Source organism: Neltuma alba, unplaced genomic scaffold (genome assembly GCF_004799145.2).
Source record: "Neltuma alba isolate B1F8T4 unplaced genomic scaffold, ASM479914v2 tig00013470_pilon, whole genome shotgun sequence".
NCBI classification, from domain to species: domain Eukaryota; kingdom Viridiplantae; phylum Streptophyta; class Magnoliopsida; order Fabales; family Fabaceae; genus Neltuma; species Neltuma alba.
This window is the reverse complement of record NW_021637703.1, coordinates 282,347-297,103: the sequence shown is the minus strand read 5'-3', so window position 1 is coordinate 297,103 and position 14,757 is coordinate 282,347. Positions and strand designations below refer to the sequence as shown.

The window sequence follows — 14,757 nt, the reverse complement described above, 5'->3', positions numbered from 1 at the left end:
GCCAAGTAAACGCTAGTTGCACTCATAGAGAGCTACGGTACAAAAGCATCCATCAAGAAGCCAATTTATAAGCAGACCTGTACAAGAAATACCAAGAAGGCTCAGTTCACAAAACAACATGTCAATCAGTAGTAACCCAATCTCGGCTTGAGATTCCTGCTCCAATTTAAATATGCAACTAGGTTTTACCCCGGGGGGGGGGGGGGGAAGAGCCAAGCACTGGTAAACTCCACCATGAACCCTACACTATCTTCCTTCAACTCCCTGGATTATCACAGGGTCCTTACAAAGCAATTTCTGCTAAAATACTAGTCTCTAAAAATCATTAATCATAATCTCGGTAAGCAGTTGATAAAGGGATTACCATATCACCCACAATCCAACCTCTTTTTGTCCTTGAGGATTTCACTTAGAGGTTTGGGATCCTGGAAGTCAGTTGAAGTACTATTGAAATGCCCTCTTTCTGCAGCTGTCGCCTTCTCCTCTTTGATTTCTGCTAGACTCTTTGGTCCGTGAAATCTGATGTCAGTAGATGCCGTATATCGCCTTTGCTTTGAAAATGGATTCCTGAAGATTTTAGACGGAACAAACTGCCGTTTACCCCGGTTCTCTCTATAATGCTGCGGTTTCCTTGATGAATGTTGCAGAGGGTGCCTAAATAACCTGTGCCTATTAGAAATTGAACGAGTTTCATCCTCTCCATTTGAGGCTATAGTGTTAAATCCCACCGCAGACGTCAATCTTCTACTAAGCCTCTGATCAAAACTACCATGTCTTCTTAGCCTTTCTCGGTTCTGAATAACCATACAAGATGATTCACGTCTTCTTAAAAAGCCTGTAACAGGTCCACCATTAATTTCCCTTCGTCTCCTCAGATGGTCTCGTAGATCTAAGTTTCTGTTACAAGCAGTCATTTCAGCTGGCATCCGAATCCTCTTCCTGGACAATATAGAGTCTATGATTCTCTCTCTGGAAAAAGCAGGAACTCTTCTGTCATCAGCAAGAATATGATCACCATCCATAAATCTGTAACCACCATGCATCTCTTCATACAAAATATCAGCTTCAGCTTCAGAGCATTCGGGATCATACTCAACAGTGTCCTTAAATTCATACTGCAGGTACTGCCCATTCAATTCCTGGTATTCTCTGTCGACTGGTAAATATTCAGAATCATCCCCATAGGTAGGGCTCTCCATTTCATCATCAACAAGAACATCAAATCCAGGGGGCGATTCCAATCGTTCCTCAGGTTCCATGTGATTATGCACTCGCTCATCCGGACTCTGATCAGTGCACATATGGGAAATGCCATGTATAAAGTCCTTATCTGGATATACAGGGTCAGGCCTTATAACAGTGGCTTCTTTATATTCATAAGCAGATATCTCTGGTGAAGTATTTTGCTGTTTAAGATTTTTTAGTATTGATCGCTGAGGATCTTCTACAGGTTCAATTTTACAATTATGCAGAGCCTTTGGGGCAATTTCAGATGGATCAGGACATGTCTCAGTTGTCATTGCTACACCTGCTTTATTTCCAGATGACGTTTTATTTTCTGAAGGCAGGGCATCATTACTTCCACAGTCGTTCTTCCCAGCCTTACCGGGAAAAGAGCTATAATCAGGCCCATGCAAAAATGAACATCTGTCACCTTTATTGCAAAATCCATTGAAGAAAAAATAACAGGGAACTGTCTTGTTTGCAGGTAAAGAAGATTGTGTAGGCTCAGATGGCACTCCAGTATGCCCTTCCAATGGCTGCAAAATTTGCAAGAGTAAATTGTTAACCAATTATTATCAGTTAAGTAAAATGGAATCAATCGGATTCCCCCCCCCCGGGGGGAAAGGGGGTAAATTGCAAGTATTTTTATAGTATATCAATGATGTAAAGAATTGATTGTCTTTCTACGCATAACTTTAGCAATTTTAATCCTCAAATCTGTCCAGCCAAATAAAATCAAAATTATTTAGGAGATGGGTACTGAGTAGGATTAGGATATAACCCATATTAAACTCAAACTAATTCTATACAAGGAGATGGACGGTATGCTGTATACAAAGAGGTCAGAAAAATAAAATTTTATGACAAACGTGATGTATCATAGCAAAAGCAAATTTTCTAGCCTTCTTATTCAACAAGCCTCTCAAAATACCAAACAGGCATCACCCTATGCTTGCAGCCCTGCACTGCTATTTTCAAACAAAACCTTCAACTACAAAGCTGCTTACATATACCAAACAAGAAAAACTAAAATCATAAAAAGTGACTAATAAAAATATACTAAAGTACTTCAATTTGCTCCTCTATTCTGTTGCTATTTTCTTCTGTTTTCTCCACATGACGCACAAACGAGTTTTAATTTCGAGTTTAATCTTTCTTAACTATGCGTGCCATGTGCAACCCTTCTTTCTTTCTTTCTAAGTTAACTCAAAGAAACAGATGGAGACATGCTCAAGGAGAATATATATATATATATATATATATATAAAAGATTATGGAAATTTGTTTTTTGACCACACACAGGCAAATATAATCAGCGTAATATAACAATGAGACCATATGGCTCCATCTCTCATAGGTCTAAACTTGTATAAAAAGAATTGCAGCCTTAACCCTTGCCCAAAAATAAAAAAAAAAAGAACTTGTTAACGTGGAAATTGCCACCACAACTCAGTCATCAGAAACTTTAGCTAAGCTTCCAGTAACTAAACAGATCATAAGCTAAAAAGGTGGTAACAACTAAATAATAAGTAATTTTCTGCCAACAATTATGCGCGCATAACTGTATACATAAAATACACCACTGAATCTTTAACAAAAAATTTTACGCGGCAGCCACAATATTTTAAGCTGGAAAAGGTAATTTCAGCCATTTTGTTACGTTACTATATTTCAAGGTTTTTATCATTGCCTAGTAAATCTAATTAAGTGAATATGGAAAATCGCCTCAACCTTGCAAAGGCTGTACGATACATACAGTAGATTGCAAAATTAGCTCAATGTATGCAATTATGCAGAGGTAACAGAGTTAAACATGCACAAACGCATTTACAATCAACGATGCAAATCCAAACAAACATGTCAGATAATGAAATAACAGCAAGATATGAACTCACAGGATGTCTAAAAGCACATGTTGGATTAAGGCAGTTCCCAGATAACCAGTACCAGCAATCCCTTGGGTTTAGCCTCGCAATTTCATTATGCCGATACTCACAATCAACCCCCTGAAAAAAAAAGTCAGTGTTATTTGGGGTCGAGACACCACAATCCGCTAAAACTTGAAAAACAAAATCAAATAAATACATAAATAAACCGTTTTGCCGTACTCAATTCCGATATAAAACTCTAGAAAGCGATTCACTTAATAAAACCACAAAAATGAACAGCAGAGAGAATAAGAAAGAGAGCAGCTTAAAACCTGAACAACAAGCATTATTCTAGTTCTGAATAACAACGACAATGAACGTAATTCGACCAGAATTACGGAGGCAAACAATGCAATGAGAGAACGAACAAAAGCAACCAAAGATCCATGAACTGTAGGGTTGAAGCAAACCAATTCAAAAATAGGCACGTAAGAAGCATCCAGGATTGGCACCACAAGCGCCATTGCAGACCCGCACAACGAAATGTAGATTAACAAATAATTATGAGAAAAAGAAAAATCAATTACTTAAACGAGTGAAAAAGAACGCAAACAAGAACACGATAGAGCATTCAGAACGACGTACCTTCTTGCAAGTGAGGGGGGAAGCCAAAAAATAGACGCAATCGGTGTTTCGCTTAAGCAAATCTTCGTCCATGTTCAGAGAGAAAGAAAGAGAAACCCTCTGAGAGATTAATTTGCCAGAAGAAGAGATCACGAATAGTCCATCAATGTTCGAATTTTACTCTACTTGGCGGAGATCGTCACGGAGAGAGACGGAAAGATGAACAGAGCCAGAGAGGCGTTGGAGGTTGTTTGGGCTTTGTCGTTTCGCCTTTTGTTTTTTTGAAGTTGTTGGACTTTTCCTTCGGCTCATAGATAGTGGGTGTTAGGATAAAAGTGGGCCCGACAGGCCCATATTCAGGCGCGCTGGGGTTTTGAAAACATACAATGCGTTTGATACGAAAAATTGGAGGGAATGAAAAGAAATTTAATAAGTTTGATTTAAAAAATTGAATGACTGAGGTTATGAATTTTGATAAAGAAAAGATGTAAAATAAAAAAATTAAAAATTAATTAAAAGCTTTTAACTTTACTTCTTCAATTTTTTAAATTGAATTTATTAAAATTTTTCTTCCGGTTCGCTTTCCTCTGATTCCCTAATACCAAACATAGAGTTAAAGATAATTGCCTCTCATCTATTTGAAAACTTAAATTAAATCCCAATTTTTTTTTGCTAAAATGTTAGGTCCTAATTGATACTTTACTTATTTCCACATGTTATGTCTCTCATTATTTTATTGAACTAAATTTTTTGCTATATTTTTTAAAATCTGCGAAGCATTCGTCCCCATGCCATTGAAGATCCGGATATAATTAAATAGAAAGAAGTTTAATTGATTCTGAAAACAACCAAAGAATATATATATCCAATACATATTAAATTATGAAATTTTATCATAAAAATGCAAAGAAAACTACATATCTTATTCAGGAAATCAGTCTACAGCCAATTCAAAGCGACACAACGGACATGTATGGCCTGTTTTTAGCCACTTTACGATACAATCACTATGGAAAAAATGATCACAAGGTAATGCTAAAAAGTCATCGTCTTCGTCTACGTTATCATCAAAATTTTCTAAACAAATGCTACATTGACTCCCCTTTGCCTCATCACTGGACATCATTAGCTTCTTGAGTGACATTATAGCCTCTTGAGTTGCAGGAACTATGAACAGATGTTCTATAGATTGCTCAATGACTTGATATATTTCTGCTGACTCGTCATCATCGTCATCCTCCTCCTCATCATCCGACATATGTCGATGATAATGGTCTCCAGATAGAAAGGTACTTTGATGATCATCATAATGTTGTTGCATGGATTGCTCTATGGAATGATAGGTCTCATCATCATCATCAATATATGTCATGTACTCATTATCTGCATATAGAGCGGTAGTTTGAAGATGAAAAGAAAAAGGTACTATGCCGTGATCATCGTCATCAGAAGTACTGACATGAAGATACACAATTAAGGGTATGAAGCGATGATGAGTAAGAGTTAATGATGGAGGAATGGAGGCACGTTGGATTATTTCTTGGTAATAAGATATGATTTTCGATGCGAGTGACTCGAAATCGTGTTGGGAAAGATAATCGGCTGCGTTAGAGCGAAGAAACCTCGGAACGTCTCGAATTAATTCTTCACAAGGCATAGTGAATGGAGATGGAAATAGTTCAAAGGATGTTATTGGGAGGGATCCTGTGCCTGGTGAAATCCCACGTTGGACAATGGTAAAACTGATATCAAATGTATCTTCGGCTAAGGCTTCAGAAATTGAAACGTAAGAGGATGTCATGATGTTGTGAGGAAGTTATTATTGATGCGCTGTGGAACAGAAAAGGAGAAGGATATATTTATAAGAATGGATAAAGAGATAATGAAGAATTAACTAGATATAAGATAAAGGATATAAATTATGTAATGGTTTAAATTTTGAGAAGATAATTAGTTATTTCTTAAATCAGGAGATATATAATATCTTTTTTATTTGCTTATTTGGATTAGGTGATTTGGATAGGGCGCACATATTTCGTGAGGGAATTGATGAATTGTTTACTATTTTAATTGAATTGATGGGCAAATGATCTTGAAATAACTGGTTATGAGTATATTTTTTTCTTAATTATTTCTTAATACATATTTTCAATAAGTTAAATTAGAAAAGATTAGCTAAAGTTATTAAAAAAAAGAAGAAAATTAGATAATGTCCTCGAATTTGCTATAGGTTTTAGATATGGTGATGAATTTTCTGTCATATCCAGCATCTAAATTTTGGAATCCTCAATCTTCAATAAAGCAATATGGTATCTCTCAATAAGAAAAGTTATGAATTATTTATCTTTCAAAAATTTAAAACTTGGCCAAACTAAAAATAATACGGATATTGGTTATTTAAACACAACCCATTCTAATTAAATATCTTAAATTAAAATTCACTTTTTTATTTGAATTTATAATATTTTGTCTATGATAAATCCAACATTTAACTTACTGATAATCTACTCACGAATTTTAAAAGATAAAAAAGGAAATAATTTTGATGCTATTTTTTATAAAAGTAAAGAGTCAATACTTTATACAGAATATTAGATCATATCAACAACAACATTGTCGTTTAAATTCTTTGAAATTCATTAATATGAAGTTTTATTCGAATCAAGTTTTTTTCCCATTCGGTGTATGATTTGTTTTTGGTAAAAAAACATTATTTTCGAAGTTATTAAACTTTTGATGAGCAAAATAAACTTTTGTCAAAAGACGTTTGGATGAAGCATATTTAGCTTTTAGTATAAACTTTTGAGCAAAATAAATCTTTTCCTTAATTATTTATGAGTATGAGAGAGTAAAGAGCTTACGGTTAAAAGAACAAAAACCAAAGAGAATAGAGAACTTACTTGACTTTGCGCAAATTGTATATCTCTTCACCATGTTGTGTTTGGGGTTTGGTGTGACTTAGCCTTCTTTCCAGCCTCTTATTTATAGAGTCTTCGAACTCATTTAGAGGATGCTATATGTCTAGAAATTAAAGATATCTTTTGAATTATCTTCTTTCTTAAATAAAATTAAATCTCTGTAAAATTAAATTTTTTTTAAATATTTAATAATAATTTATCCAATAAAATATCCCCCACAAAAAAAAAATACATTTTGAATTATATTTTTTAAAAAATAAATCTCAACCAAATTAACAGATATTCTTTATTAAAAAAAGTGTTCATTTAAACTATCTTAGATTCAAATTTTAGATTTTTTAGTTTGAAGTTTTAGTTTACTAGTTATCATTTCAGTTTTTTGAAATTCAATATTTATATACCCTTTTTGTTAAATTAAAAATACATGGAAGTAAACTATAATATATAATATGTCTCAGATACTTTTTTAATCTGAGATATCTAAGATACTCACTACGCAAGATTGCAACCAGGAATTTTTTAAAATTTTTTTTAACTAGGTACGTGTTATCTTCCTTTCAATTTCAGAATATTTTCATTGAATAATTAGCAAGTATAAGATATTTTATAAAACTAATAGTCTTTGCTGAAGTTTTTTTTCAGGTGAATGGAAGAAAAGATATTACTATTATACTGTAAATTGTAATTAATAATGCCTTAACCACCTCAATTGTGTAGCATATTTGCATATACAAATTTGGTAAGTTAAAAAAAATTAGTAATTTGGTCAAAATAATTTGTTAGTATTATTATTTTTAAAACCACCGCCCTACAGTTTGAATATGGAATCCAGAAACACAGAAGCATAAATTCCACAGCTGAAAAAATAATACAGAAAAAAGGTTTGCAAATATCATTGCAATTTTCTGAAATTTCTTTTCTTTGAAAGTTTCCATTGATGGTCCTATGTCTGAAAATAAATAAATACTATAGTTGGTTTTATTTTGAAATTTCAATATCTAAGCTCTCACTGTTGAGCTTGGTATTAATTTATGTTTCGGCCAAATATTACCCAATGCAGTTAAACTTAGATTAGTGATTTTAGCTTATAAAATTATTGGTTATTTTTTGATTTATAAAGTTACGTAGCTGGAATTATTCTATCTAAAACTGATTAAAGATTTTTAGTTATCAAGTGGTTGGGAGGTCTTTATGGGGCATTCTGCCGAAATTCTTATACAACTTATTTGAATATAAATTATTTTTTATTATACTATTTGAACTTGTTTGGGATAGTTTGTGATTGTAAGTGGTTGAAATTATATACCTAAATTAAATGAATTCTAAATAATACTCTCCCAGCTCTTGGTATAAGAATTACTTAATTAATTTGGGGGAGATTAATAAAGCTAAAAAAATTACTTAATTCCAACAAATGTTGCATAATCTTCCTACAATATCTCTATGTAACATTAGATTATATATCAATACATAAAATGAACTATGTACATAAATCTTTTCATGTTTTAACATTGATTATTATCACTTATGTCTCTGGTTTGAGTTCGGACGACGCCAATAGAAATTAACCTCAGTCCCACCGGCAGCAGCAGAATTGATTGGGATCATTAATGGATTGCAAATGTGCTAGAATAGAGGGTAGAGGGAAATCCTAGTGATGTCAGATTGCGTAAAGGCCATTAACTTTTGTATTCATGGTTGTGACCTTGGGCACCTATTAAGAGATATTGTATACGACACTAGGGTCATAATCAATATGGACTGACAAGTCTTAATTACACATGAGGACACATGTCATTTATTTGATCCTTTGATCAATCTCCACCTTTGATCTAAAGGATGGATCTTGATAGTTTAGACTCTTGGTGTTGTTGTTTGCTTTTGTTAAGTAATGTTATTCAGTATTATTCGAAAAAAAAAGAAAGAAAGGAAGGACAGTTGGCATCTCTCCTAACAGGACGGGAACAACCTTTAGGCTTTCCTATGATCACGCTCCACGGTTAAGGCTGCCCACTTTTGTGGATCTCTAACCCAAAATTTTGCTAAGAACCTCTTGGTTCAATGGCATCTAACACCTCCTCTCATAGAGAAGTATGGGTTTGTGGGTCCCCTCCCCTAACAGGACGGGAACAAGGACTAAAGTGAGTGGGGTGTATGTGAAGTATGGGTTTGTGGGCCCCCCCCATGGGGAGGCTGGGGGAGGGGGTTTTAAATTGTTTAAGTGGAAAAAAAAAAAAAAAGAGATTAGAGAAAGATCTTGAACATGTTCATGACAAAGTCTTCATAGGTGGGAACAAGAGCTTCTTTTATTCATTACATGGGATACCAAAAAAATGAAAGATAATGAAGAAACCAAACAAAATTGAGTCTAATTACTCATTTGATCCAAGCCTCTCACTTTTATGCATATAAATTTTAATATGATGTCTAATATCTAGTACTCCTCTAGTCCTAAATACAAGATCTACTTTGTAGTATAAATTACACTATAATGTGGGTTTTATATTTAGAATCGGAGGGATATTACTAAATTTCTTGCATTACATGATTTCATAAGAGGAAAAGAAAGGCTAGGTTCCACTTGTTTGGCTAACAAAGGTTGAGGCAAATACAAACTTTAGGACTGTCCGGAGCTCAAATTCGAGTTGCCATCAAACCAAATTTGGATTTTGGGAACTTCCTTTTGTAGAAATCATCACATTTCTGCTCATTACAATTTGGCATTTTGTCTGTGGTCACACAAAATCTCCCATACTCTCCCTTAACTCTCTTATTACTACCCGTATCCACCAATATTTTTAAATAATTAAAACTATAAGAACTCGAAGCATTTATTCGAAGAAGAAAATCAACCTTTCTAATTCTTTGAGCACAACAAGCCTCAGATGAGAAGAAGTGCTGCTAGAATAATAGCAGATATATTGATACTCTTCATGTTTCTGAGTTCTTGATTTCTCCACTTAATAAATTGCACTGTATAAGAGGATACAACAAGGTTTATATATATATATATATATATATTTGTAAGTCACGACTAATTAAACAAAGAAATAGATAAATGTCCTAACTTCTCTAGACACAAATAAATGCTTAAAAAATAGAAAAATAAAACTAATGGAGTATAATCAAATCAACAAGAGCAAGAGAGAATATTGGAGATGAGAAATGGTGGACATTACTTTTCATTAGCTTTGAATTAGATACATATAGATGCATGTACAATACGGTTTGTGTCATACCTTTATTTATAGGCTCATAATCAATAAATGCTAATTTGAAGAGATCAAGGTATCCATACACGCTCAATGTATCTATACTATTTTATGAGATGCACTCTTTAGAATCAAAGCTTTTTTGTTATATTTGATACTATTCCCGGAGAAAAATGTAAATAGCCAAGATTTTTTACCACTTGGTTGATAGGTGAGGCCGTGTAACGGAAGGCTCAAAAAAATTAAAAAAACCCAGCATTGTTTCGCAATCTTAACCATTTATATACCTGAATCAAACTCAAAATTCATAAAATTTTACACATTTATATATACAGAATAAATCACAACTCCAAAGCTTGCATACGCATGAAAAATCTCCGAGCTAGATGTTCTCCTTTAGCTCACAAGTATAAAATTGCCAATCTACGCAAAGAGCTCTTAATGAAAGTCTGCAAGAATCATACATATGCAAAAACATTAATTCATGTCTCAAAACTACTCAAAAATTACCCTAAAACTACCTTAAAGCATTAAAGCTATTCTAGAGGAACCCAAATATGCAAGATTCGATTAAGCAGAAATATTAATTTATAACTCAACCTACTAAAATTTGATCCACTACAAAAAAAAAAAAAACTTTCAGCAGCGATTAGTTGAAAAGTCATTGCTGAAAGTTTTTAGCAGTGACAAAAAGTCATCTCCAAGTCATTGTCATTGATACTTTTCAACAATAACAAAGTGAGTCACTGCTGAAAATATAGTTTGAGCGGCAACAAAAGTGACCGTTGAAAGACCCTTAAGTCGCTACTGAAAAGTGATTTATCATATTGATAGACAGCAAAAAGCTTTGGGTGTTGATCGTACATGGCGGTAAGTTAAATAATCAGTATATAATTAGTTAATTATGTCAAAGATAAAAATAAATATTTTAATGCTGAGCCAAAAACATCTAATAAATAAATTTAATATTTAATTATTTATTCCAACATATTAAAAAAGTAAAGTTAAAGTCCTTGAACAAATTGTTTTAAAATAAAAACACTTAAAGAACAGTAGATCAACGCCACATACAAGTGACATGCACCGCATCACTTTCCCCCCCACGTCACCACGTATGCTATGATTAAGACCATCCTCTAGTAAAATGATAAAACCATCCATATATTAAATTTTATTATATTAAACAAATACTAATTTTAATTTTAATTTTTTTGGGTCTGAAAATAAGTAAACCATTCAAAAATATTACGTACCTTATCAATTTGTTACTATATAATCTATCTATTTACAATCCATTATTCTGTTTATCTGATAAAAGTAGATATTTTTTTATTAAATAGGTGTAGATTTTGGGATATATCTAATTAAATTTATAAATATTTTATATCTATTTAATTATATATTTTATTTATTTCCTTTTCTCTGGTCAATTATATGATAAAAAGAAATCTTGCTATAAACTTATATTCATGTCCTAAAATTTTTTCCGTACTCTCATTCTCTCTTTGGGGGGTTTGTGGTTCTTAACACTTGTGTATTGGACAACAGTTATATTCGTCATTCATATTTGTTATGTATTCTTTCTTTGTTTTTTTTTTTTTAGTTTTCAGAGCAAAGCTCTTTTCTTGTTCTTTTCATTGTGTTGAGGTCTAGTGGGTTATTTATGGTTCACTTGTTTTCCTGATTTCCTGAAGTTTTATATGTGTGGCTTCAAAGTTGAATGCTTTGTTTTTTTTTAGGAGTGTATTTATTCATTCAATTTTGATTTTCTTAAACAGGGATTCTAGAGTTTTACATAAATTTTGTAGAATGGTGAATTTTGGAGTCAGTCTAATTCAATTTTTTTTTAATATAATTCAATGTTCTATTTCATGATTTTGACAAACACTCTCTGTCTTCCTCTTAAGCATCGTGTTACTTTTAGTGTGTATCTGGGATATTTTCTTTTAAATAGAATTAGATGGAATGGGATGGTTACATAGATTGATATTACTGTTTTGGTGGTATATGTTGTTATGAGGAAAAAGAATGGGCAAGAATAAACTGTCAAACTATCCTAAGCAATTCTAAACTCAATGTTTTCTATCTTTGTAAATTATTGGTTAAAGATGAAATGAACAACATTTAATATTATAGCTATAAAATTACTCTTGACCCTTTTAAAAAGTTTCTACAATCAAACTTTCTCATACCTTAAGGGCGAAAACTCTAAAAACTTATCGTGCACTTCTATCATGTTTATTATGTTTTTTTTTTTTTAATTTCACCGCGCGTACATGCATCTGTTCTTTTACTCTCTATTATGTTTGTTGGACTCCAGTCTCATCTTTTTCATTGGAGATAGCATAGAGTATAATTAGCAAGAAATAAAAAACCAAACTAGACCATCAATTTCAACATAAAGCAATGAAACGGCTTGAAGTTCAGTCTGGTTCATAGCCTAAATTGAGGATCAGCTCGAACCAGAATGAAGTGCTCAGAATCGGTGAAAATTGGTTTGAATGGTTATATTGCTATAGGTTTTATTTTTCCGAACTATGGTGCACAAGTCAACTATGTTATTTATATGTGATTTAGATTATCCAATTAGGATTGCTTAGAGTATCTTCAAGTCATTTTGGACTTGAGTCTAATCTTTGTCATATCGAAAAAATCGCAATATATCTTCATCACATGTATGAATTATACAATTATACATGGGGATATCTCCAAGACAACAAGTCTCCATAGTTTTTTGTCCTTTAGAAAAACAAATATAATAAGTTAAGTATAAATATTAGAAAAGAAATAGTTATAACTAAAGTTATGAAGCATATGAATTTAAGTAAATTCATAATGATGGAGGAAAATTGGATCATCATAAACTCGTAAAAGTCTCCCTGTATTAATAAATAACTATTAAAAATATATAATTAAATAATTAAAATTCAAAAATGTCAACTATTTATTTTAAATATAAATCTAAATCATTAAGACTTAATTCATTAACTAAGGTTGCATTGTAACACCCCACTTAACCAACCTATACATTTTAACTTTTAATCAACTAAGCAACCCAAACATGCTCAAAATAATTAAAAGTACTTGTGGGCTTCGCAACAATAAATGAGATACAACCATGCTTTAAAAAAAAGGGGAAAAACTTCATGATTTCATCGCATATACCAACACACAAGCATATTTGAAAATGGTTTAAGTAAGAAACAACACCACTACATCTTTTTATTATTTAGCAATCTCAACAATTTGTATACCTAAATCAAGCTCAAATTGATAAAATTTTACACATTTATATATACAAAATAAATCGGACAAAACAAAGCTTGTAGGCGCATGAAAAAACCCCCAAATTACTTGCCTTCTTTTGCTCACAAATATTAAACAACAAATCCACGCAAAGAGTTAAGTGAGAGTCTACAAGAATCATACATACATACACTACCAGAAAAAAGGCTTTTAACGGCGGTTAAAAGTGGCTTTTAACGGCGGTTTTGAAGGCGAAGTTGTTAAAGGCGACATTGAAAGGTAAGGAAAACACGGCGGTTTTTAACCGCCGTGAAAAGTGGACTTTCCACGGCGGTTTTATATTTAACCGCCGTGGAAAGTAAAATTTCCATCTGTACAAAGCCCTAGCCGAAGGTTTCTTGGCTCGCCACCAAATTGAGGAAATTTTTGATCTATTGTTTTCCATTGAGGAGAATCTGCTGGGTGACGAAGCTTTCCATCACATATTTTCTCATCAAAATGCCATCTCAAGTTCTTTGCATCTGTGGCATTAGCAAATAGACGCTTAAATCGTGGTATTATTGGAAGATACCACAGAACTTTTAAAGGAGAACCTTTAGTCATCTCATTATAATCACCATCATCTTTCTTCATTTTGTATCTTGAAGTCCCACATTTAGGGCACTTATTCAACTCTTCATAATCATTTCTGAATAATATGCAGTCATTAGGACACGCATGTATCTTCTCATATTCCAAACCCATCGGACACAAAATCTTTTTTGCCTCATACATTCGTTTCGGAAGTGAATTCCCTTTGGGAAGAATATCACTCAGCAATTCAAGCAATTCCGTAAAACTAGCATCGGTCCAACCATTTCTTGCCTTCAAATTCATCAGTTTCAATACGGTTATCAATCTTGTGTAATCATCTTTGCACCCCGGGTATAAAGGTGTCTCTGCATCACTACACAAAGTTTCAAAGGTGGAAGAAAACTGTGTAGAGGATTCAGACCTTATATCACGAAACATATCCGAAATTCTATCACCAAAGTCTTCATTCACAACCTTCTCATTTGCAGACAGTGTAGTCTTTCTAATTTCTCCATGCCATATCCAATTTGTATACCTCAAATTTATCCCATCACAGATAAGATGCTCTTTTATCTCAGAAATACTCCGTCGACTATTGTTTAAACATTTGACACAAGGACAATAGTACAATCCATCTCCTTTACTAGGGGCATTTCTCTGAGCAAACTCAAGAAACTTTTCAACCCCATCCTCATATTCCTTGCTAATTCTCTTAGCTTTCATCCAACTACGATCCATTGTTTTACAGATTATTTAAACAATACTTTACTATCAATCAAAATTCATAACGAAGGAAAAAAACACAAAATAACTAACAGATTATTTATCACTAAATTCTTATATTTATTACAAAAAAATTATCAAAAATTCGAAATAAATATCAAAAAATTATAAAAAAATTTAAAAACTTCACAACTAATCAACTCCAAACATTTAAACATATTTCTAATACAGTATATAAAAAGGAATTAAGGTTTTCTTACATCTAATACCTACTAATTAACACCAATCAACGGTTCAACTACATAAAAAATGCAAAATGAACAATACAAGCCAACCACAATGTAAAACTAACAACCCCATTTCATATAT

The 14,757-nt window shown here is 32.7% G+C and overlaps 2 protein-coding genes and 1 non-coding gene across 3 annotated transcripts; 1 reads left to right on the top strand and 2 right to left on the bottom strand.

Annotated features, from left to right (window-relative positions):
- On the bottom strand, positions 1–3,895 carry LOC114737616 (zinc finger CCCH domain-containing protein 17). Its single transcript, XM_028925570.1, has 3 exons — positions 3,738–3,895; positions 3,120–3,230; positions 1–1,760 (listed from the first exon to the last, which is right to left on the bottom strand). Exons 1-3 carry the CDS (start codon positions 3,807–3,809, stop codon positions 369–371), a joined length of 1,575 nt encoding a protein of 524 aa, XP_028781403.1. The 5' UTR covers positions 3,810–3,895; the 3' UTR covers positions 1–368.
- Positions 3,896–4,650: 755 nt separating this feature from the next.
- Positions 4,651–5,517, bottom strand: LOC114737611 (E3 ubiquitin ligase BIG BROTHER-related-like). Its single transcript, XM_028925564.1, has one exon. The coding sequence runs from the start codon at positions 5,515–5,517 to the stop codon at positions 4,651–4,653; it is 867 nt and encodes a 288-aa protein (XP_028781397.1).
- Positions 5,518–8,549: 3,032 nt separating this feature from the next.
- LOC114737626 (U6atac minor spliceosomal RNA) lies at positions 8,550–8,677 on the top strand. The gene has a single exon (XR_003739457.1). It is a non-coding gene; the product is annotated as a U6atac minor spliceosomal RNA (small nuclear RNA).
- The last annotated feature ends 6,080 nt before the right edge of the window (positions 8,678–14,757 follow it).